Here is a 26,273-nt window from a genome sequence, read left to right on the forward strand (position 1 = left end):
GGTCACCTGGTATTGAGCCCAGTCAATGTTTAAGTTCTGAGTAAAGCACACAGGGATTGTCAAAGGAGCGTCCACATAGTCCTGTCAGGGGAGACACAAACAGAGACATCACATCAACACAACAGAGAGCCAAGCTACTGCATAGTGTCACACCGAACCAACGGTCTGATTAACAACGTACCTGATTCCAGTTGAACACCAGACCCTCTGCTGTGTAATCTCTGTCTTTGTAGTCCTTAAAAAACTCACATCCTAAAAAAAGAGCAGAGGAAAAAATGATTCACAAGCATTCGGTTGGTTTTTCTATTTCTACAAACTCCTATTTACAAAAGACGACTCAATTTCTCCTCCTTTTTTGAGTTATTTTAAGTTGTGTGATGGACTCCTGAATAACTTTTGTCATGTTCTCCATCACTGCTGAGTTTTCTATTGTATTAAATCTATGAAAATAAACCTCAATGAAGTTTCTTTTTTTCATTTGTTCATTATTTCATATGTACCTGCAATTCAGTAGCCAAAACACCAAACTCCATGCAAGAGAGTCCAGTGGCGTTCTTAAAGGCTAGGTTTAGCAGAGAGGAATGGCAAAACCAATACTTGGAGTGATTAGCCTGCCTTATTCAGGAGTGTTAATAACACCAATAAACTGGTATGTAAACAAACGGATGTAAACAAAGTGGGCTTACTTTGTTTACATTCCCTTTGTTTACATACCAGTTTACAGAGCCAAGGCTGTTTATTAAGACTTGATTTTTTTCAGTGCACACACAGTACAGACAGGTAGCAGATTGTGAGAAGATATTTGCTTTAATGTCTTTGTCAGTATATGTGCTTGCTTTTTTGTGCTGGCTTCAACTGTGTGCAACATGTTGTATGTCTCTGTAATTATAATTGTTATGTAATTTATTGTATTTTAACTTTGAACTGATGCATTTTAGGTTGCCTATTAACAAGTGGCTGGGGACTACATCTGGAAACCAGCCGTACAGGCTTAAGCTGCTGCCTTTACTGTACAGTTAATTAAAAGGGGACTGTCCACGATACTATAAACAAATTCACAGACTTTTAATTTTTTTAGATTTTTTTGGGGCATTTTTTCCTGTACTAGACAGATTTGGAGAGACAGAGTTGAAAGGGGGCAGAGCGGGGAATTATATGCAGAGAGCGACCCGGGATTCTAACCCGGGTCTGCTGCGAGGCCTGACCCTCTAGGTGGATGCTCTAACCACTCAGCTGCTCTGTGTCGGCGGCTCTGCGCGCGCGACCGTGCCGCGCGGCGCGTGACTACTGCATGTACGCGGGAGGGTCAACGAGCAGAAGCAAGCCGATATTAAACTGGTGGCGAAAATAAACGCAGCGCGGTTCTATGGAGATATTTAGCTGAACAGAAAGAAGTGCTGTGCAAAGCTAGAACAATTTAAGACTCCTTCTGTGGCAACACAACCTATCTATCAGCTCAGAGAAAAGTCTGATGAATACATGAGAGTGATGGCCCAGACACTTTTCAGTAAGTTTACAGAAGTGCCACACTGTTACTGTCTTTGAGATGCATTTAGTATTTTTTTTATTTTTTTTTGCATTTTTCATGCTTTATTGATAAAGACAGAGGTGACATGGGGCAGAGAAGGGAGTGACATGCAGAGAACGACCGCGCGCTGGAATCGAACCCGGGTCTGCTGCTGGGCCCGGCCCGGGGGAGGGGATGCCCTACCAACTGAGCTAAGGGCGCCCCCGCATTTAGTAATTTTAAGGGGAAAACACATTGTATTATTTCAACTATTGAGTTATTTGTAAAACAGCATGCTAGCGTAGGCAAACAAGATTTATTTTTATGTTTTAAATTGGGAAATACATGTTCCAAAACGTGGCAGTGAAGGGCGGGGACCACGACGGACCAGACCCGGGCGGCAGAGGCTGGCTTTGGGGACGTGGAACGTCACCTCGCTGTGGGGGAAGGAGCTGGAACTGGTGCGGGAGGTGGAGCGCTACCAATTAGATCTGGTGGGGCTGACCTCCACGCACAGTCTTGGTTCTGGAACCGTACTTCTGGACAGGGGTTGGACTCTATTTTTCTCTGGAGTTGCCCAAGGTGTGAGGCGCCGGGCCGGTGTGGGGATACTCGTTTGATTATGTATAACGTTCCTCGGACTCGCACTGCGTTTGGTGAAAGTGCCTTTAAATCTTTTGCCCCCTCATCATGGTGTAAGCTACAGGAACACCTTAAACTTGAATCCCTTATCACCATGAACAATTACAAAAGCAGGATTAAGGACAATTTAACCGCAAACTGTACATGCCCGGTTACTGAACACTGACTTACTGCCAATGAGATTGATGCTTTGTGACTTTTTATTTTATTTTTATTTACTTTTTATTGTGTTTTGTGTCTTGTTTTAAGTGTGAAATTTTGTTTTTTAATGTGAAACTTTTATGTTTTTATGCTGCCTTCTTGGCCAGGACTCTCTTGGAAAAGAGATTTTGAATCTCAATGAGTATATTCCTGGAAAAATAAAGGTTAATAAATACTCACGAGCCCCCGGCTGGGCGCTACTACGTTAGAGTTTACCCCGGTGGACGAGAGGGTCGCCTCCCTACGCCTCCGGGTTGTGGGGGGGAAGACTCTGACTGTTGTCTGTGCGTATGCACCGAACAGCAGTTCGGAGTATCCGGCCTTCTTGGAGACCCTGAACGGAGTCCTGCATGGGGCTCCGGTAGGGGACTCCATAGTTCTGCTGGGAGACTTTAACGCGCACGTGGGCAATGATGGAGACACCTGGAGAGGCGTGATTGGGAGGAACGGCCTCCCCGATCTGAACCCGAGCGGTCGTTTGTTGTTAGACTTCTGTGCTGGTCATGGTTTGTCTATAACGAACACCATGTTCGAACATAAGGATGCTCATAAGTGTACATGGTACCAGAGCACCCTAGGCCGAAGGTCGATGATCGATTTCGTGATCGTATCATCTGATCTGAGGCCGCATGTTTTGGACACTCGGGTGAAGAGAGGGGCAGAGCTGTCAACTGATCACCATCTGGTTGTGAGTTGGGTCAAAGGGTGGGGGAAGACTCTGGACAGACCTGGTAAGCCCAAACGGGTAGTGCGGGTGAACTGGGAACGTCTGGCGGAGGCCCCTGTTCAAGAGATCTTTAATTCGCACCTCCAGCAGAGCTTTTATAGCATCCCTGTGGAGGTTGGGGGGCATTGAACCCGAGTGGTCGATGTTCAAAACTTCCATTGCTGAAGCCGCGGCAGGCAGCTGTGGTCTCAAGGTCTTAGGTGCCTCAAGGGGCGGTAACCCTCGAACGCCGTGGTGGACCTCGGTGGTCAGGGAAGCCGTCCGACTGAAGAAGGAGTGCTTCCGGGATATGTTATCACGGGGGACTCCTGAGGCAGTCGCAAGGTACCGACAGGCCCGAAGGGCTGCAGCCTCTGCCGTGACAGAGGCAAAGCAGCGGGTGTGGGAGAAGTTCGGAGAAACCATGGAGAAGGACTTTCGGTCGGCACCAAAGTGTTTCTGGAAGACCGTCCGGCACCTCAGGAGGGGGAAGCGGGGAACCATCCAAGCTGTGTACAGTAAGGATGGGACGCTGTTGACCTCAACTGAGGAGGTGGTCGGTCGGTGGAAGGAGCACTTTGAGGAACTCCTGAATCCGATTAACCCGCCCTCTATGTTGGAGGCAGAGCTGGAGGCTGATGGGGGATCATCGTCAATTTCCCTGGTGGAAGTCACTGAGGTAGTCAAACAACTCCACAGTGGCAAAGCCCCGGGGGTTGATGAGATCCGTCCAGAAATGCTGAAAGCAATGGGTGTGGAGGGGCTGTCTTGGATGACACGCCTCTTCAACATTGCGTGGAAGTCGGGTACAGTGCCGAAGGAGTGGCAGACCGGGGTGGTGGTTCCTATTTTCAAAAAGGGGGACCAGAGAGTGTGTGCCAATTACCGAGGTATCACACTTCTCAGCCTCCCCGGCAAAGTCTACTCCAAGGTGCTGGAAAGGAGGGTTCGGCCGATAGTCGAACCTCAGATTGAAGAGGAACAATGCGGATTCCGTCCTGGCCGTGGAACAACGGACCAGCTCTTCACTCTCGCAAGGATCCTAGAGGGAGCTTGGGAGTTTGCTCATCCAGTCTACATGTGTTTTGTAGATCTGGAGAAGGCTTATGACCGGGTTCCCCGGGAGATACTGTGGGGGGTGCTGCGGGAGTATGGGGTGAGGGTGTCTCTTCTCAGGGCCATCCAATCTCTGTACGCTCAAAGCGAGAGCTGTGTCCGGGTTCTCGGTAGTAAGTCGGACTCGTTTCCGGTGGGGGTTGGCCTCCGCCAGGGCTGCGCTTTATCACCAATCCTGTTTGTGATATTCATGGACAGGATATCAAGGCGTAGTCGTGGTGGGGAGGGGTTGCAGTTTGGTGGTCTGAAGATCTCATCTCTGCTGTTTGCGGATGATGTGGTTCTGATGGCATCATCGGCCTGTGACCTTCAGCTCTCATTGGATCGGTTTGCAGCCGAGTGTGAAGCGGTTGGGATGAGGATCAGCACCTCTAAATCTGAGGCCATGGTGCTCAGCAGGAAACCGATGGATTGTCTGCTACAGGTAGGGAATGAGTCCTTACCCCAAGTGAAGGAGTTCAAGTACCTCGGGGTCTTGTTTTCGAGTGAGGGAACAATGGAACGTGAGATTGGCCGGAGAATCGGAGCAGCAGGGGCGGTTTTGCATACGCTTTACCGCACTGTTGTGACGAAAAGAGAGCTGAGTCGTAAGGCAAAGCTTTCGATCTACCGGTCGATCTTTGTTCCTACCCTCACCTATGGTCATGAAGGCTGGGTAATGACCGAAAGAACGAGATCGCGGGTACAAGCGGCCGAAATGGGTTTTCTCAGGAGAGTGGCTGGCGTCTCCCTTAGAGATAGGGTGAGAAGCTCAGTCATTCGTGAGGAACTCGGGGCAGAGCCGCTACTCCTTTGCGTTGAAAGGAGCCAGTTGAGGTGGTTCGGGCATCTGGTAAGGATGCCCCCAGGGCGCCTCCCTAGGGAGGTGTTCCAGGAGCGTCCAGCTGGAAGGAGGCCTCGGGGAAGACCCAGGACTAGGTGGAGAGATTATATCTCCACACTGGCCTGGGAACGCCTCGGGATCCCCCAGTCAGAGCTGGTTGATGTGGCCCGGGAAAGAGAAGTTTGGGGTTCCCTGCTCAAGCTGCTGCCCCCGCGACCCGATTTCGGATAAGCGGTTGAAGATGTATGTATGTATGTATGTTCCAAAACGACCAATCAAGCAAGTAGGCTGATAATAACCATTAATGAATTAAAGGCTATCGCATCACAGTAGGCCTATTGTCCACAATAATCGCACTGCAGCCCCCCATCCAAAAACGAACTTTTAAAAGATGAATTTGCACTGTGATGTGCATACACATGTTAAGTGTATGGTTCATTATTTGTATTTAGTGTGTCTGCATGGTATTGCACCAAAACAGTAGAATTTTTCTTTAATTGTATTTTGTATTGTCTGCATGTTTGCAAAAAATGTGTACCTGCACATAGCAAACAAAATTGCACAGTGTCTGTTGTATTTTTGTATTTAAATAAACAGTTTAGTGCGCATTGGCATCTTTGAGCAAAATACCCCCAAAAATGTTGCCGCTCCTGAAGCCCTGGGCAGTGACCACCTTGACTAAGACATTTCCTGGGTTAAACACTGGAGAGTTTACCTGGGTAAGGCACAGAGAGCAGAGTGAAGTCTGCATAGCGTTGGACCTTGTCCGCCTTCTCCGAGGACGTCACACTGCACACACACAAAGAGCCACATCAGATACATTGTGAACCTTCATGGACACACATTTGAATACAGGTCTATTTTATTTGGCTACATAGCTTTTAACCGCTTTAGAGCTATCAGTACAGTATGTATTTGCACATAAGCATGCAAAAATATATAGTTTGTAGAAGGGCGGTATTATGCTCTCTGTCTACAACTCACACCTAAATGTTAATGTGTTGTTGTGCCAATTCAGAATTCAAATCAATACAATTCTATTAATCTCTAAACTAGGGCTGTGCTAAAAGAAAAATGTATACTATTAACAGTGTGGATGAACTATTGTGTGCTGTTGCTTACTTGAGGCCAAACTTAACCTTCTTGTTCTCCACCATCAGGTCACAAATGTAGCGGACAGAGAGGTAGCGCAGCAGCTTAATGTCGTGACCTCGAACCTTGTCAAAGAGCTGGTGGTCCCCATTCCTGTGGACAGAGGGAGGAGACAGAGGGACATTAGATGGAGCAATGATGGCACTACACCAGGGCTATTAGCCACGTCAAAGATCTGGATAGCCACTTCAGACCAGTCGGGACATACAGGGGTAGTATAGTTCCATACTGTAATGCAATAAACAGCTATCAATTTGTTGTTTAAACAATAAAATACAAAAAAGGTAAAAATACATATTCCTTGTACTCTCTATGTTGTTTCAACATTACTTAAAAATAAATGAACATCAAGGCTGAAACAATTTATCAATCGGAAATTCAAATTTGGGATTTTTGGATGTAGCCCATTGCGCGCATGCAGGGCTAACCAAGGACTGTTGGTTCACTGTGGCCTACGCAGGTAAATCAAGACACAGATCCTATGTGCCTTCCACTTGCACTTATTTGTTGAATATTCGTTGGCAAACTCAATTAAAGCTACATTTATATCAAATATGCTTTGTGCCAGATCTGCATTTAATTATAAAAAAAAGAAACTAAAAATATATTAAATTATTATTTTTTTTTAAACGAGAACTTCCCTATGAGGTAACTGAAGTTTTTAATTTTTAAATAGATCATTTTCTTAGCCCCCCAACTTATTGGTCAACCCGTTCCTTATCACCAGGAGAGAAGATATCCTGGTACTAGTAGTGTCTAACACGTCAATGGAGCACTTTCAGTGTTGTATTTTATTGTAGTTTATTATTAGGGGGCCAAGCCCGAGTAGGGCCTGGGACCGCGTTTTGCAGAGCAACGCGGTTCCATAGCCCTGCTGGGCAGGGAACCCTATTGTTTTTGCTGGGATTATTATTATTATTCCATATTCTTTATTCTTCCATGCGTAAAAGTGGTGCTACAGCCCAAACCGTAAAGGGTTGGGACATGCCACTTGCAGCGCTTATTCAGGTCCATGGTACGTACGCAGACGAAAAAATTCGGACATCCCGGCCACTAGGTGGCGCTACAACAAAGGAAAACGCGTTTGGGGCTATAACTTCCACAACGAAAGTCCGACAGTCAAAAACTTTATATCTACAGATGCCCACAATTCAGCTGCATCTTTTGAGATAGGACACGCCCATTTGCGTATACATTTTTTGCTACATCGCAAAAACTGTGTCAGTCACCAAAACATACTCCTCCTACAGTTTTCGCCCGATTTGGACGAAACCAAAAGCATTATGCTCTACCAACTCCCACGAGCAAAAGTAGGATAAATAATTTTTCTACGACCATCGGAAGACCAAACGGTAGCGCTTTAAAAAATTGCGAAAATCCGTAAAAAAAAAAAAAGAGAGGGATTTTCTTGAAACTCAAGGGAGACTATCATGGGGCATACCTGAGTCTATAGAAAAAATATGGCCGAGAAATATCTATGTATGCCGGACTTATTAAACAAATTAGTTTTTCACTTTTACTTCCTGTTTCCATGTGTTTTGGCGGGAAAATTCAAAAAAGTGTCTTTACTATGGAGAGGCTGACAATCTGCTTTTGCTCATAACTCTCTAACCAAACATCGCACATTCAAAAACTTGACATCCACTTGTTTGGTACATTAAGCTGCATCTTTCTAGCTAACGTAATTTTGCGAATGTCATCCATAGGGGGCGCCAAAACCACAAAAAGCAAAGAAAACGCGTTTGGGGCTATAACTTCCACACCGAACATCCCACAGTTAAACACTTTGTATCCACAGATGCCCACAAGTCAGCTGCATCTTTTGAAATAGGCCACGCCCATTTGTGTATGGGATTTTTTTTCGCTACATCGCAAAAACTGTGTCAGTCACCAAAACACACTCCTCCTACAGTTTTTGCTCGATTTGGACGAAACCAAAAGCATTATGCTCTACTGACTCACACGAGCAAAAGTTGTATAAATAATTTTTCTACGATCGTCGGGAGACCAAACGGTGGCGTTTTAAAGATTTGCACATTAGCTACCTTGTACCAAACTGCTCCTAAATCCAAAACGATTCATCCTATTAACACCAAACTCCGCACATGTGTTTGTCCTATGGTTCTCAGGTTGGTTCTACTTTTTCCTTAAATTGCTTCAAAAGGGGGCGCCAAAAACACACTTGAGCATCTTTCTCTGCCATTTTTTTGCCTTTCGGTCTATAACTCCCAAACCAAACATCCCACATTCAAAAACTTTACATCCCCGGATTCCGTGAAGCGAGGGGCCGGCGCCGCGGACGACGACGCCCGATCCCGAGTCGCGTGGGAGGCTTGGCCCCCGTTCACAACTGCTTGCAGTTCTAGTTAATTTTCAGATTAATTTCTAATAACTAAATTAATCTGAATGACTTGTAACCACTACATAGATGTTGCCCCCGTGTGAGGAATTACTACACACAAGTGCTTAGAGTCACACACTGATGTAGGTAAAGTGATGTGATTACCTGACTGCATTGTCATCCTCTGGAACCTCCTCAGACTCTGTGTATGTGTCATCACTGCCCCCTGGACAAAGCACACAAGCAAACAAGATGAACATCTTCACTCAAAGACAGGATGGTCACAAGAACCCAGACTCTGTAAATCATTCAAACCTATGATTCTTCTCACATCACAGAGCAGCCAATCCTCTTGGTTTAAGGGTTGAAAACAAGTTCAGTTATAAATATATTACGTTTTAGTGTAGTGGGAATATTTTATGGTTCAATTTGAAATACATAGAATGACAGAATACTGCTATTACTTATCACTTGATATCATGGTCACAATTAATTAACAATTAACAGATCCATATCAAAAACATAACTTTATTTAGGTTTATAAAAACTAATGTTGGCAGATATATTATAACAGGTTTTTTAAACTCTTGAATATCAACATCTGTATTTCTTCAGCATCCCTGTATGTGCGAGGCTCTAGGACGTAGTTGACATTTGTCTACGTTCCGAAGGTGAAGCTCTACCCTTTGTTATCAACAGATTATAAGTCAAATGACCTGTATCTGTATCTGTGTTTGTATTAGATGGATGTTGACAAATTGCCAATGAAGCTTGTTTCAATGTACGCTTGTCTTGTTTTCAAACTGATAAACTGCTAATGTATTATAGATATGGTGTTGGAAAGGCCGTTTCCCTCATGCACCCGCACTCGCCGTGCCCGTGCTTATATTACTTTTGGACATTCCATGTGCACAGAGGGGCAGAGAGTTCAGTGGAGGAGTAGTGTCTGTTTGTGTGCGTTATTGACCAAAACGTGAGTTTGTCCATTGTGAACGGCACATAAGATGCTTTAAGTTAAGCCTACCGTGACTTGTATATTTCTTAAGCTTTATGAGTGTTTAAAGTGAGTTTATTACCTGTTTGTCACGGCCTGTGTTAAGCTAATTATTCTGTAGAAAACGGCGATTTTGCCCACTTCATTATCCTAATTTATGCAGCCTTAGTTGAAGTTACTAGCTTGGTGTCACATTACTATATGTAAGCCCCTGATATTAATGTTATTTCGCTACATATAGTGCAATTTTGACGATCTTTTGTGTGTGTGAATTCGCGGGTCGTTTACTAGTGTAACGGTCACGTTAATGAGCCATTAAGCCCTTTGTTCTTTATGTTTCCCGCCTTTGACCACTTAACACTGGTTTGTGTTTCACCATTGTAACACTGTGTTAGTGAAAGAGTATATTTGTTTAGCCTACCTGTAGTAATGCACAGGCAATACTGTTATTCCTTTTATCATATTTGTGAACATACTGTATAGCCTATATTATTCGATATTAATGCAAGTGTGGTTTCTTGTCTATTTCCTTTTCAGACTACACACTCTGTTACTTATGCAGACATAACCCCAAAGCCTAAGTTAATTAACCTGTGCATTGCTGTGCTGTGTTGTAAACCACCAAAGTCTGCTATTAAAGCCCATGACTGCATCCTATACTCTACTGTGTGTTCTTACCGACACTCCAGGAAGACACTCTGCTCTAACCCAATAGCCTTATACAGTCCACCCATTCAACATATGGATACTAGATTATTTATGCATATTTGACCACATTACCCACAAATTATTTCATCTCAAACTGTAGCACACCGAGTCAAAGGTATATAAAGGCAAAGGCTTTGAGCGACCTCCAAAAAAGATAAATATAAATCCTAATTCTTATTATTCTTATTATTATTATATCACAGCATTTTACATTTCAGATTTTGAGAGACTTGCTTCAGTTTTTCTTATTAGTTGATCATATTACAGTGTGTGTGCTGGACCAACACATTATATTTGTTGTACTTGGTGATTGTGAATGAAGCTAAGCCCTGCTCATTTAGAGGAACATCAAGTCCCATAAGGAAATGTTTGACAGCTGCAGCAACTATCCACAGGTCAGAGAGCACACATGGAACTGAAACCTTCCATGGAAAGATAGGTCGGCCACAACTTCCCTGTTTAGGCTAAATGTATGTTGTGTGTGTGTGTGTGTGTGTGTGTGTGTTGTACCTGAGAAGATGTAGTTATAGCCTGTGCGACCATACAGCTCCCCCCATCCTGCCAAAGTGGACGACCGACATATATGCTGCAATAAAAAAAAAAAAAAAAAAAAAAGGATACTAGATCAGACAGTGTTGTTTCACTTACCGAAATAACATGCGGTAAGTCATTTATATCTTGTCACCTGCCCCCTCTAAACATACAAAAGAGGAAGTGGCAGTCACAGACAATCTGCTTTGGTTTCATAACACGATAACCTTTCTATTTGAACCACGCCAGAGAGAAATCTTAAATTCACATGTTTAGCAACAGGCACAGTAGGGCTGGGCAATATGGACCAAATCTTATATCACGATATAGGTAATTTTATATCACGATATGGATATATATCACGATATAGTATTTTTCCTTAAAATTCAATGGATTACAATAACCGTACTGAACTTTAATCACATTAGATTATTTAAATTTTTGCTTGGAACTTAAATTTCCATACAAAAGAGAAACTGGTGCAAAATACCACACCAGTCTGGCTTTAGTCAGTCAGCGCAAAATAAAAATGACAGCATCAACCAAAGAGCCTACATTTTCCAATTGATAGTAGCCTATATCAAAATAATGAAAGACTTGAATTTTCCTGCAGTATTTGCTCATCTTCATTTAAAAAAGCTGTCAAAATTAACTAATGAGCAAATGTCTGGTAATACTTTAACTCCAGCTTCAACACAAATAATATTTTCAAGTTTGACATTTTAAAGTTACATAAAACCATTACAACAATAACAGCACGGGGGTGAAGCCCCGAGTAGGCTAAAGATGTCATTATTAGCCAGCTAGCTCACGAGAGCTAACCCATGTAGTTTGCTGCTTAAAACAAGCCAACTCTGCGTCACGGCAACAGCACGCTGAAGCAGCAAGCAAGTTTCCTTTGCCCAATGACATTTTTGACCGTTAAAACCAGCTGCTCTGCCACCGTGACACGGAGTTGGTTTGTTAACTTTAGTGACGGCGCACCGAAGCTAGACCACGAGCTAGACAGCTAGAGCAACAGATGAGGCTTCTTCTGTTGCGGGTAGAGAAGCTGTATTGCAGCCCAGAACTCGGCTGCAGAGCCCCTGTGTGGCGCGGCGGTGTAACTGCAGTGTAACTGTAGGGACTCGGAGGGACAGCTGCCTCCCGCGCCATATATGCTCCCGCCACATTAACTTTTTTTCTCCGCGATATAAACGGTATGGCCAAATCTCTCCCGGTAGACACTTTCATATCGTCCACGATATGATATCGTCATATCGCCCAGCCCTAAGGCACAGTAAGGTTTAAATGTACAGAAAACTACCAAACTAGCCAGTTGTATCTAAATAGTGGTTGCCTGTTTGGTTAGTCTTGTTATAAGCCCTTTAACATGTCAACAACTGCTGATATTCGCTACCAGGCGTTATCTGTGACTTAGATACCAATGGCAGTATTACAGGTGCAAGCATACATTACATACATTTGGCTGAATGTTGCCATAAATATGCATAGGAATTTAGACCAAGAGTCCAACTAAGGAAAATTGCATGAAATATTTGTAAAGTCAAAACTAGATAAAAAAAACTGAGTGATGTGAGGATATAATATTTTGCTATTGTTCTGCTTTCAAAAGAGTAAGCTGAATATGAGAGAGCTATTAGAGCCTGAGCAGCATTACCTTGCCATTGTAGAGGATGACGGGACAGACGAACCTCCCTCTGCAGCGAGCCAGCTTACTGCGGTTGACCAGGTCCTGCAGCTTACTGACCTGCACTGTGCTCTCAAACCTGCACACACAAAGCACTATACATTATCCACCAGGCCCTCAACAGCTTTACCTACACACTGTAGTCGTCTGTTTCTAGCCTCCAAATAATCACCATATGATCTTGTCTTGTGAGATGTGAGTATCAGCCTAGCAGGACAAACATTGGGCCTTTGGTTACACAACATTACTCACCAGCCATTGATTTTATTCATTACGTTCAATATGTCTTTAACTGTCGACCTGCTTCTATATTGGCCATGAAAACAAGCTTTTTAAGAATATCTTAAGAGACAAATCATTGACAGTGTACATTCAATTACATTTATATTCAATTTGCAGATTGAGATTTTGCCCTATCCTCTATAATGGAGTATCACATTATTAAGTCTGGGTCTATAAGGGCATTGCGAGAAATGCTGCTAATGCATTAAGACCGCAACCAGCAGGGTTTTCATTATCAATTCATCTGAACATTTTCTTGAGTAAGCATTGTGTACATAAAACACTGAGAAATTTGGGGGAACAAATGCTGTTGATCATTTCTCAGAGCCCAAAGGATGTCTTTAATATTAAACCCTGAACCTAAAGATATAAAACATTGTCATTACATAACATTTTCACATAAAAGTGAAAATTAATTGAATATTTCCACATTCCGGTGTCTAATTTACTTGCTAAGACAAAACTCGACATTCCGTATTATACCAATAAAAAAACTTTTAAATAGATTTTCCAGAACTTTTACTTCATCACGATAGTGTATTTAAATAGAGTGAGAGAATATTTAGGCCCCATCACTCACTCATGGCTAGAACGACTGCATGTTGGTGTTTCTGTTTCATAAATTACTTAGTTCAACTATGCATCATCATAAATAATACCGCTTGGAGAACATTTACTAAATGTGTGCTGCTCGCAATATTTCAATTGGCCTCAACTCTGGTTCTGCTATGAATAATTCAAATGTTATTTTCCACAAAGGACTTTCAATCAAGGGAAACCGCAGGGCAGACTATTAAAGGTGGAGTCAGTGAGTCTGGAGAATGTTCGTTGACAAAATCACTTTTTGTCAAATCAGATAATTCTCCTCACGATCCGCTACCTGTCCGTACTATGTGTGTACTGAGAAAATCTGGTGGTAATACACAGCCTAGGTCAGGGGTCGGCAACCTGCGGCTCGGGAGCCACATGCGGTTCTTCAGCCCCTCTGCAGTGGTTCCATATAGCTTTGAAAAATAAAAATAAAATATGTATTTTTTTTTTTTTACTATATTACTTCAACTAAGATATGCATCACAACATCCAACATCTATGGCCCAGCGCCTTTCCCTGCAGGGATAATAACAGCGCGTTAATTGAGCGTTGTTGCCGTTGCTGCAGCAAAGAATCTCCCCTTCACCCTGAGTCTATCAGCCCGTCCCCCTGCGCGCGCACGCTCCACACACAGACAGCAGGCTGCAGGAAGCACAGCGAGAGACGGACGTTGTTAGAGGGAGAGCCGATGAAAGAAACACTCGCATCCATTTCATAACCTTATTTACGTCCCCAAGTATAAGTAACTAAGTAACATTTACTACCGCGGTGAAGTTATTTTGAAGTCTGATATTCAACAGACGTTCATCAGCAACGTCTTACTAGTTTCACCGGCACTAGACAGGTGAACGGTTAATTAACACACACATCAGTCCTCGCATTTAACCGGCACAAATCACTGATTCCACACTGATCACTGACTTACCGTCAATAAAGTACTGTCATGTTTACACAAAACCGATTTCAATACCCTTCTTCATGCAAAATGGGTCATGGGCAAATAATTAAAATTAGGATAACATTTTTTAACTGAATTGGGATCATGTAGCCTACTCTGGCACACTCATTTTGACTGATAATATGTAATACACAAATTTTTATTAAAAACAATAACTTATTATTGAATAGCTTCCAGTTGACTTGACCTCTTAATTTTCCTTTCAAAGTGCACCAGATTGATAGCCTGGAAATTAGGGATGCACCGATCCACTATTTTTAGTTCCGATCCGATTCCAATATCTGGGTTTTGGATATCGGCCGATACCGATACTGTCCGATACGATATCATAATTATTCTACATTTCTTTGTTTGTGGTGACTTTATGTGTAAGGCTAGGAAGGCTTAAGCAATTCTGAGCAAGAAATATACACGAAAGCATTAGGGCCGGGCCGAATAATTCGAATATCGAAAAACTTGTTTGTTAAGTTTGTATTCGAAGCTCAATTCAGTATTCCAAATATATATATATTTTTTTATATATATATTTTATGTTTTTTTTGCACAAGTAGCTTAAACTGCAATATATGTTGTCAGCAAATATTACTACTCAGATATACAAGTTATATACAGGGTTCGACATAACGTATAGCCCGATGGCCCGGGGCCAGTAAAATCATATGCAGGGCAAGTTGATTGGCCAGTCACTGTCCCGCCCGGGCCAGTGACTGGCCAATCACAGTTCAGTATCTTTTTGTAGACTACATCATGGTTCATTGAAATGCGCGTTGAGAGTCGGAATGAAAGCAGTGTTTATTTAAGACTCAATATAATAAACCTAATATAAAATATATGTTTTAGTGAAAGGCCAGTGGACAACCGATGCGTGGGCGTTTTGACAGGCGAAGCAACAAGCGGGTGCACTCTCGCTCCGTTGGCAGAGCTGCCTACCGTCCGCCTGCGAGTCGACAAATGAATCGACTTGCTTTGCCCCCTTTCTTTCTTCCCACAGCAGAGGTTGAGGTGCAGAAAATGATAACTGCGCTTTTCCTTTATCTGCCGCCGTAATGTTACAGTATTTGCATCCAAGCCCCAATGGTAATACAAATGAGAGGCGTTATTTAAACGCTGTGAATGCGTCTCCGGTGATTGTGTCGGTTGTAGACAGAAACGAACGGAGGGACTCCGCTCACTGTACAGTTCCTATAGTCGCGCAGTTTGGCACTGTATTTTCAGGCTCGAGACATTCAATCAGATCGCGGAAGTCTTTCCCATTGAAATCGCTAACGGGGAGAATATCCCTGGTTATTATTTTAGCCACAAACCACAGTTCATCTGCGCGGCGGCTCACTCACTCGCTGGCGAGATCACACGGTGAAACGCTGCTGTGATCGGACGAAGGCATTGTGTGTTTCTAAGGTGATTTAACGTCATAGTCTTAGACGAGCGTTTAACTTATGCTGCATATTTTGCACTGCATTGTTTTTTATCAATAGTTTGAAAAAATGGTCCCACACCGGACTCTTATGTGAAGCTGACACTTCATGGAGAAGTGACACTCCTGCAGCGCGCTCACGACCAGACGTGAACTTACATACACGGTGAAATCTCCCATTAAAAAAACGGCATAACCCACTGATTTTCGGATTTCTATTCTATTTTTAAAGTCAACTTGAGCGCAAGTGGAAAACCGGTCATTCGGTCGACACATTCACATCCCTAATGCATATAGAGATACTAATAAAAACAGCCTACCACACCACAAAGAATGATCAGACCTTCATCTCTTATTTTTTTTTAAGGTTTGAACATGATTTCTGCAGGTGAACTATTCATTAAACTGCCCAAATTCAAGAATAAAAACAACCATCAAACTACTGGACTTTAAAATACTGGCCGACTCTTTCAACATACTTTCAGTTGTAGGCTTCTAATTCAATATGTTTGCCTGGTTTTATATTATGTGTATGAGCAATATCAACAACCAATAACCAAATCTAAAGGGAATATCTATACTGTTACAGTATATATATTCCCTTTAGATCTGGTTATCTTTCTTTATTTTTCTAATACAGGTATTATAATTATTGACACTAAATTATGAAGAAAAAAAAAGTGTGTGCAGGGCCAGTGAAAATATACAAGGGGCCAGTAAAACTCGGATCCACTGGCCCGGCGGGCCAGTAGGAAAAAAAAGTTATGTTGAACCCTGTATATAGGGGAGAACGGGGTAATTTGTCACACGGGTTGGTTGTCACAATCGTTATATCTCGGAACCAGAAGGCGCTGTCTATGAAATTTTGGTATGTAAATATCCAGAATTGGGATCAGAGGTCACCTACATAGTCTTGCTTGGAGTTAGACTGCTGAATTTGAGGTGAGACGACTGTTTGTGTTTTTCATGTCAAATTGAAAATATTTAGCTCCTCAGTATTTTTCTTCTAGGCTTTTACACAATGGGTTTAAAACAAAACACTTGTTACCCATACAAAGTGTGAAGGGTAAACTATAGTTTAGATTGTGGTTAGCAAGCTAATTAGTTGTCAGATGGTTGTTGGCCTTGATGCTAGCAAGAAATTCAAGTTGGGGTTGGTCGTCACATTTTTTGGGGGGTTGGTTGTCACATGTTATCTCAAGGCTGCAGCCAGAAAAGGAATCCAATAACGAAAGAAATCGTCAAGCTGTATCCTCACTGACACCCCCGAGAAGGAAAGAATAGAGCAGGAAAAGGCAGCTAGCATGCAAAAGAAAAAAGGGTAACAAAATCAAAACAACCCAGTGCATCCCAAACTAGACCAGCTGCCAAGGCTACAGTAAGTTATGTAGGCCTATTTGTCAACTTAACAATGCAATTAAACGTTCAAATTTAGTTCTACTTTCTTTCCTTCTTTTTAAGATTATTCCCATTAAGATAACATTGTGACAAACAACCCCATAGTGTTTGACAACCGACCCCTTGATGGGGTTGGTTGTCACAATGTGTAAGGGTGTCTTTGATGATTAATTTCTTCTTTATTACAATAAGATAGAAACAGTGAGGGGTACACATTTCAAGCCAACACCTTAAGCTTCAATTTAATGTAGGAATGACTATTGAAAGATGTTTAGGTGATGAGCAATTCTCACTAGAGTAAAAAGTGTGCCTACTTACCCCGTTCTCCCCTACAACAATTGTTAAAATATAAATGTAATGCTCATTTAAAGTAAATTATCAAATTATTTGAACTTTGACCTAGTTGGCCACTGTCCTTTCAAAGAGCAATCGGTGATACACCAGCTGTTGGCTACGTGACATTGTCAGAGCGAGGCAAACTAAAAACGGCACCAAGCGCAGTAGGAAGACAGAGAGGGAGGAAGAATATCAGCATATGTGTTTCCCTTAACTTTATACCACAACATTAGCGTGATCTCGGAAGGGAAAGCAGTGCTTGGCGAAATGCTAACGTTAGCTTAGCTTAGCTGTTTGTTTAAATTCCCTATGCAGTGCTGCTATTGCCAATCAACAGTGACTGCCTTGCATCATAGGAATACGTGGTCAATAATGGATATAATATGGATACAAAAGACTATCAATATTGGATCTTTTGTATGGATTTATAAATCCCTGAAAATGCATGTTCCAGGATGGATTAACTCGTTTAAACTACGATGGCACAGCTGATTTGGAACGGAACAACAGCTCTGTTCGCTTCCACGGGGAAAAAGTAAGAAACTCAGACTTTGGTGTGTTTTTTTTAGAACGAGCATACAAATCATATCTCCCTCCACCGAACGTCGGCATCTGCTGGCGCTGGGCTTTCGCGCTTTCATAGTTAAAAAAATTAAAAATTAAAATTAAATTAATTTAATTTTTATTTTTATTTTTTCGGATTTTATATCGGAGCTGTCAGTCCGATATCCGATCCGTAGATTTCGCCCATATCGGACCCGATACCGATACTGGATCGGATCGACCCCATCTCTACTGGAAATCCAGACCCTTATATCTTGAAGGATAGAGGGTCTGGCCACGATCAATAGTAATTCCCAACTCAAGGGGCGGCTCCTACTCGTGCATTTCAAATGCCACTGCACGCACTTGGATAGCACTACAACCAATCAGAGCAATGAGCAAGGTGACGTGCCCCGTTCGTTTAGCGAAAACTAGGGATGGGCATTTTAAGAAATTTCCTTGCTCGATCATCGCTAGAAGCAATCGAGCAATTACAGGGTTCAACATAACTTTTTTTTCCTACTGGCCCGCCGGGCCAGTGGATCCGAGTTTTACTGGCCCCTTGTATATTTTCACTGGCCCTGCACACACTTTTTTTTCTTCATAATTTAGTGTCAATCATTATAATACCTGTATTAGAAAAATAAAGAAAATAACCAGATCTAAAGGGAATATCTATACTGTAACAGTATATATATTCCCTTTAGATTTGGTTATTTTTCTTTTAGTTAATTATATGAAATGTTGATATTGCTCATACACATAATATAAAACCAGGCAAACATATTGAATTTGAAGCCTACAACTGAAAGTATGTTGAAAGAGTGGGCCAGTATTTTAAAGTGCAGTAGTTTGATGGTTGTTTTTATTCTTGAATTTGGGCAGTTTAATGAATAGTTCACCTGCAGAAGTCATGTTCAAACATAAAAAAAAAATAAGAGATGAAGGTCTGATCAGTCTTTGTGGTGTGGTAGGCTGTTTTTATTACTTTCTCTATGCATTAGGGATGTGAATGACCGAATGACCGGTTTTCCACTTGCGCTCAAGTTGACTTTAAAAATAGAATAGAAATCCGAAAATCAGGGGGTTATGCCGTTTTTTTAATGGGAGATTTCACCCTATATGCGAGTTCACGTCTGGTCGTGAGCGCGCAGCGAGTGTCACTTCTCCATGAAATGTCAGCTTCACATAAGAGTCCAGTGTGGGACCATTTTTTCAAACTATTGATAAAAAACAATGCAGTGCAAAATATGCAGCATAATGCTAAACGCTCGTCTAAGACTATGACGTTAAATCACCTTAGAAACACACAATGCCTTCGTCCGAGCATAGCAGCGTTTCACCGTGTGATCTCGCCAGCGAGTGAGCCGTCGCGCAGATGAACTGTGGTTTGTGGCTAAAATAATAACCGGGGATATTCCCCCCGTTAGCGATTTCAATGGGAAAGACTTCCGCGATCTGATTGAATGTCTCGAGCCTGAAAACACAGTGCCAAACTGCGCGACTATAGGAACTGTACAGTGAGCGGAGTCCCTCCGTTGGTTTCTGTCTACAACCGACACAATCACCGGAGACGCAGTCACAGCGTTTAAATAAAGCCTTTCATTTGTATTACCATTGGGGCTTGCATGCAAATACTGTAACATAATGGCGGCAGCTAAAGGAAAAGCGCAGTTATAATTTTCTGCACCTGAACCTCTGCTGTGGGAAGAAAGAAAGGGGGCAAAGCAAGTCGATTGATTTGTCGACTCGCAGGCGGACGGTAGGCAGCTCTGCCAACGGAGCGAGAGTGCACCCGCTTGTTGCCCCGCCTGTCAAAACACCCACGCATCGGTTGTCCACTGGCCTTTCATTAAAAAATATATTTTATATTAGGTTTATTATATTAAGTCTTAAATAAACACTGCTTTCATTCCGACTCTCAACGCGCATTTCAATGAACCATGATGTAGTCTACAAAAAGATACTGAACTGTGATTGGCCAGTCACTGGCCCGGGCGGGACAGTGACTGGCCAATCAACTTGCCCTGCATATGATTTTACTGGCCCCGGGCCATCGGGCTATACGTTATGTCGAACCCTGTAATTATCGATTAATCATTAACTTTTTCTATAGGCTATATTAAAATTCCCGTTGGTAGAAAATACTAAATGCAGCATGTTTTTATCAATGAAATCTTTATTCCAACAATAATGTATAGGCCAACAATAATACAAGACAGTTAACTTGAAGACCTATCTAGGCCTACAACTGTTTAACAGTTTAAAAATAATAAATACAGGCATTATAGGTTATAGGCCTATGCCCCGCTCGTAAAGGCCGAACAATGCGCCTACAGGCGCTCTTAAAGGTTTAGAAACGCTTCAACAAGACTAAATCTGTATTCCAATTACTATAAGTAGCCTACTATCGGCCAACAATAATCAAACAAGGCAGTACTAGTGGGCATTAAACTGTATAACTGTTTTGAAAAAAAAGGGGGAAAAAAAGGCCGATATACAATCATATGAAAAAGTTTGGGAACCCCTCTCAGCCGGCATTATAATTGACTCTGCTTTCACAAAAAAAAGATAAAAGTGGTATGTCTTTAATTTACCAGGAACAGCTAAGTACTGGGATGTTTTCCAAACAAAGATTTTTTGAAAAGCAGCATTTGGTTGTATGAAATAAAATAAAATGTGAAAAACTGGCTGTGCAAAAATATGGGTACCCTTGTGGTTTTGTTGATTTTAATGCCTGTATCAGCATGTAAAACTGATGACTTTAAACGCAAAGTTGGTTGGATTATGTTGTTAAGCCTTGAACCTCATATAATTGTCTGTTTAATCATGAGAAAATGTATTTTAGGTGCCTAAATGCAAGTTGCACTTCTCTTTGACACTCTGCTGAAGTGAGACAGAATGGGATCATCAAAACAGCTCCCAAAAGATCTTAAAAACAAAGATTATTCATTGTCATGGTTTAGGGGAAGGGTACAAGAAGCTTTCCCAAAGGTTTCAATTGTCAATTTCTACTTTAAGGAACGTTGTCAGGGAGTGGAAGGACACAGGCACAGTTGCAGTTAAACCCAGGTCTAGCAGACCAAGAAAAGTACAAGAGCGGCATATGCGGCGGATTGTGAGAATGGTTGCAGACAACCCACAGATCACCTCCAAAGACCTACAAGAACATCTGGCTGCAGATTGTGTATCTGTACATGGTTCAACAATTCAGTGCAATTTGCACCAAAACATCTGTATGGCCGGGTGATGAGAAGGAAGCCCTTTCTGCGCCCACGCCACAGATACAGTTGCATGGAGTATGCTAAAGCTCATTTAGACAAGCCAGATTCATATTGGAAGAAAATGCTTTGGACTGATGAGACAAAAATTAAGTTATTTGGTCTTTATAAAAAGCAGGTGTTTTGGTGCAAATTGCGCTGGATTGTTGAACGATGTACAGATACACAATCTGCAGCCAGATGTTCTTGTAGGTCTTTGGAGGTGATCTGTGGGTTGTGTACAACCATTCTCACGATCCTCCACCTATGCCGCTCCTGTTTTTTTCTTGGTCTGCCATGCCTGGGTTTAACTGCCACTATGCCTGTGTCCTTCCATTTCCTGACAACGTTCCCTACAGTCGAAATTGACAATTGAAACCTTTGGGAAAGCTTCTTGTAGCCTTCCCCTAAACCATGACAATGAACAATCTTTGTTTTTCAGATCTTTTGGGAGCTGTTTTGATGATCCCATTCTGTTTCACTTCAGCAGAGAGTCAAAGAGAAGAGCAACTTGCATTTAGGCACCTAAAATACATTTTCTCATGATTAAACAGACAATTATATGAGGTTCAAGGCTTAACAACATAATCCAACCAACTTTGCGTTTAAAGTCATCAGTTTTACATGCTGTTACAGGCATTAAAATCAACAAAACCACAAGGGTACCCATATTTTTGCACAGCCAGTTTTTCACATTTTATTTTATTTCATACAACCAAATGCTGCTTTTCAAAAAATCTTTGTTTGGAAAACATCCCAGTACTTAGCTGTTCCTGGTAAATTAAAGACATACCACTTTTATCTTTTTTTGTGAAAGCAGAGTCAATTATAATGCCGGCTGAGAGGGGTTCCCAAACTTTTTCATATGACTGTATAGCTATGCCTATAGGCTGCAGCCGGCGCTCGGAAAGGCTCGCAACAAAAAGATGAGCCACACATTTAGAAACAATTGCATGAACTAGCCTATCTAAAAGCAATACCTTAGTGAACATAAGGCTGAACTTGTTGCTAAAATGTCACAGTTTTGACAAAATGTAACGACTCTAAGAGGCACCAAGCCGAAAGAAAAGCGGAGCGAGAGACAACACATTAAGAAAAAAAAGAGCGACGTACATACGGTGGTGACTGTCCCCACTGTCCATAGCATACAGTACCTCCAGCCTACAGATTTTTGTTTTTATAATCATGTTAACATGCTCGGGGGTCAGACGCAAACACAGCCTTGTAACGGTCAGTCCAGCAGCAGAAAACACCCGCTCTGACGGGACCGAAGTTGCGGGGATGCAGAGGTATTGTCGCGCCAACAGCCTGGGGAACCTTCTTCCTTTCACTTTCCACCAGTCGGTAGGGTTGCAATCCAGGGGTGGGGTGGGGGGTATCCCTCAGAAAGTTATTAACCTCTGTGTCAATGCCAGTGTCCAGTATAGTGGAGTATTGCTCCCCGAGGAGTAGTGCCATATAGCGGAAGCCTGTGTGGCGGCGGCTCCAGTGTTTGCGCTCCCTTCGTCCGCGTGCCGCCCAGCCTGCTCGATAGCCTCCTGGCCTGTCTCCACTGCCTCTCCCAGTTCAACTAATTTCGCATGTGTACAGTGCACGTCTCTGTTTTTTACATTAGAAATAATAAAACATCGTGCCCTGGTGGTTAGATTTGTTATTTCTTCCACATAGTGATATTCAATTAAATGCTTCAAGACTCACAGTAGGCTATGCAATACAACGTCCTTTTGATCGATAACAATATAAATTGATCGACACATTTCTTAACGAGCAATTATCGAGCATCGATTAATTATGCCCATCCCTAGCGAAAACAGAGGTTTAACTGTTAAATTAAACTTTTGCTGTGGTCAGTCGGCAAAACAGAACATTCCTCTTACTTGTTAATGAAGGATTTGAGTGCCAAATTTTATTTGCCAGCGCCAAGTGGCAGGTCTGGAAATGCCAGGCTACCAGATTGATACATTTTACGTAAAAGGTTAATCTTTCTTCCAGGGGGGCGTGCCCCTGGACCCCCCTAGAAGGTCCAGGGTCCCCACCACAGTCTCCTAAAAATATATGTGGGAAACACTGTAAACTGTAGCCTATACGCTGTGATATCAAATATGTTTTGTGGCTCCAGACAAATTTTTGTTGTCCGAACAGGGGGCAATATTATTAATAATTAATTTATATTAATATCTTAATTCATATAGCACCTTTAAAACAATGGTTTACAAAGTGCTTTGACATCAAATACAAAGGAGCAAGTACAAATCAGATAAACACATACTAATCAAAAAACACATACAATAAGATAAATACACTTACTCATATATGGGTGATTCTCACGAACTGTGTCAAAGTGACATCAAAATAAAATCATACTTCTAGCTGTAGTTTGGTCTGGCTTTGCAAGACTAATTAATATGTTATAAATAGCTGAATATGGTCGGGCAGTATACACAATAAACCAAAAGAGATTAATAGGTGCTAGGGTGAAAAGATATTGAGGAAGAGAATAAAAATAATAAAAAGACGGCATCACGTAAAAGCAAGTCTATAAAAATGTGTTTTAAGAAGTGATTTAAAAGGTTACTGATATGGCTCGTTTGATAGGTAAAGTTGCAGACCCCTGGCCTAGGCTCTGTAATGTCTGTAGCCAGGTGGGCTGGGCCCTTTTTGTTTACATTCCATTTGTTTTATATACTAGTTTACAGTGCCTAGGCTGTGTATTCACTGATTTGACAAAAAGGGATTTTGTCAACAAATTCTCCAGAATCGCTGACTCCACCTTTAAATGAAAACATCATGCATTGAGGAAACATGTGATGTGTGCATAGGGGTGAATTTGCTTTATTAATACAGTATACGAAAGCCTTTGCTGTGAAAAACCGTTTGCTCCTATGTTGAAGCAACATTTTCTTTGAATAACGGTTTTGTTCCTAATTTAAAGCGCACAATTTTTTCCAGCACTACAGTGGAAAGTTGAACTGTGTTATTCAGCAGTCAGACATAAGGATTTATTGAATCACAAAACATTTGCGGCTCCAATGTGGCCCTCATGTGACAGTACAGTCACTTTAACCCCTGAGCTGCTTGATGAGACTGGGGGAGATGGGAGGCTGGCCTTTGCTCCTAAGGTGTGCATGATTATAAGCGGCCACGCAAACAAAACAAGAGGGTAAATTGGTAACCAAGTGCACTGGACTTTGGAAGGAGAGAATGATGGATTTTTGAGTGAGTACTAGTGGAAAGGTACCTGTCTCTCTCGACCTCAGGGCATTCGTATTCCAGGAAAACTATTCGCCGGGGATAATGGCCACACACTTCTCCATTGGCGTTGTCGATGATACTGTACTTGTAATCTCTGCCGAACAACTCCAGACAACGCTCCTCTATCGCCTCCCCCTGAGGAGAAAATCAAAGACAAAACTTACGCCATTATAGTTTTAAAAGAAGCCTAATAGTTCATTTGGAAAACAACTGCATTTTAAAATTTACTTTGATTACTTAATATCATTCAAAATCAACAAATGTATTGATTTGTTCTTGTTTATTGAGCAATAACACATTGGTAATAACATGCAATTTGAGAACTGCTCTGAATAGCCTATATGGAAACTATATTCAGTAGTGTCACATGCTGAACATGTTATTTGTGATACTGGGCTATGTAAATCAAAGTGAGCTGACAGAAATGTAATACACTTAGCAATTGGGTTTCTCAACAAAATCTTATCTATTTGAGATGTGTGAATGGACGCCACTACGAAAGGTCATGTGTTACATTAACAACACCACCAAACATCAAAATAAGCTCTGGTCTGAGGCAGAAAGCTTTATTCTTTATTCGGAGCAGTGGTTCCTAAAAGTTGTTCAGGGGTCAGAAATCACTACCTAGGGTAAATGTTGTTAAGCTGCTGTAAAGGATAAATGTTCATTTCCATGAATCTACAAGAGACTTCTGTTTATAGTTCACAGAAAGAGTGAGAAGTATGTTGTCAAGTGGCTATAACGTACACCCCAATCTTACCCGAGGCGTGACTTCCTTCGCTCTGTACTGCATCTTGGAAAACACATCTATCAACTCCGCTATTTCCTCGCTCTTGTTTCTGACCGACGAGCCGGACGCTGTTAAGCCGCCTGTCCCGGAGGGGGAGGCAGCCATCATAGCGCCGCCGCCTCGACCCGTGCTGATCGCCTCCAGCCGAACTCGACCGCTTTCAAACACCGCAGAGCCTTGTCCTTTGGAACGGGAAGACCGACCAGGCCATCCCTTCCTCGCTGCCCGCTTGAGGGGGCCGGAGCCGGGGACTATTCCTGAATTCAGGGCACCGGCGGGCTGCTCCACTCACCGAACACAAGCCGTTAACCAGCCCCGCACAGCCCCGCGCTGGCTAGCTGCTACTCCCTGAGATAGCGCGACTAGCTAGCAAGCTACTTCAGCTCCCCCAGACAGTACAGTGGTCCTTTTCACTTACTCAAAACCTTCGTATTCTCATTTTAGAACTATTCCGACCCTTGTAGCGTCTTCACATCACCACTGTTTTGTTCGGACATGTGGTGAAGTTATGCCTGACTCTCAGCACCACCGCCTGAACTCCCGTCAGCTGGAGTGAGGAAATCCCCAGGATTCTCCCCGGCCTGCTCACGTTTCCTCAATGTCACGTATTCATGTCTCCTTAGTAACCGCGACCATGAAGATATAACGTATTAAAAGTACACAGCAGTCAACCCTGTGGCTGCAGGATCTCAGTTCTGCATAATGTTGTTGTGAAATGAAACCCAGCGCAGAATTGTGTTGCAATCCTTGTCCTACAGTCTTGTACACCAGGCGGTAAACAGGAAGCTGACGTGACCACGTGACAGCCGCCTCTCCCCCTTTAAATGACGTTTGTTGTTGTTCAGCGCGAGCCTTGATGTTTTTGAGTGGAGTGCCTGCAGTCACACGCGTTGTTCACTCAGTAAATCTTTTTGTGGTGCTGCATACACGGGTCTTCCTTGCGTGTGACTTATTTTTCTGTAAAAGGAAACTCATCCTAGGCCTGCTCTTCCGTATTGACCACAGTTTAAAATGAACTTTTAAAATATAGTTTTGGAT

General features: G+C 42.5%; 1 protein-coding gene across 1 annotated transcript in view; it reads right to left on the reverse strand.

The window, feature by feature from the left end:
* mtmr14 (myotubularin related protein 14) overlaps positions 1–25,987 on the reverse strand; it is a 42,649-nt gene extending 16,662 nt beyond the window's left edge. The window contains exons 1-9 of the mRNA XM_080026517.1: positions 25,206–25,987; positions 24,432–24,580; positions 12,382–12,490; positions 10,701–10,776; positions 8,654–8,714; positions 6,118–6,240; positions 5,711–5,784; positions 182–252; positions 7–81 (exon numbers count right to left, since the gene is read on the reverse strand). Coding sequence (XP_079882643.1) covers positions 7–81; positions 182–252; positions 5,711–5,784; positions 6,118–6,240; positions 8,654–8,714; positions 10,701–10,776; positions 12,382–12,490; positions 24,432–24,580; positions 25,206–25,343 — 876 coding nt within the window. The 5' untranslated portion in view covers positions 25,344–25,987. The remainder of the gene's footprint in view (positions 1–6; positions 82–181; positions 253–5,710; positions 5,785–6,117; positions 6,241–8,653; positions 8,715–10,700; positions 10,777–12,381; positions 12,491–24,431; positions 24,581–25,205) is intronic.
* Positions 25,988–26,273: the final 286 nt, after the last annotated feature.

The sequence above is a fragment of the Ammodytes marinus genome, assembly GCF_949987685.1.
Source record: "Ammodytes marinus genome assembly, chromosome: 4".
Taxonomy (NCBI): domain Eukaryota; kingdom Metazoa; phylum Chordata; class Actinopteri; order Uranoscopiformes; family Ammodytidae; genus Ammodytes; species Ammodytes marinus.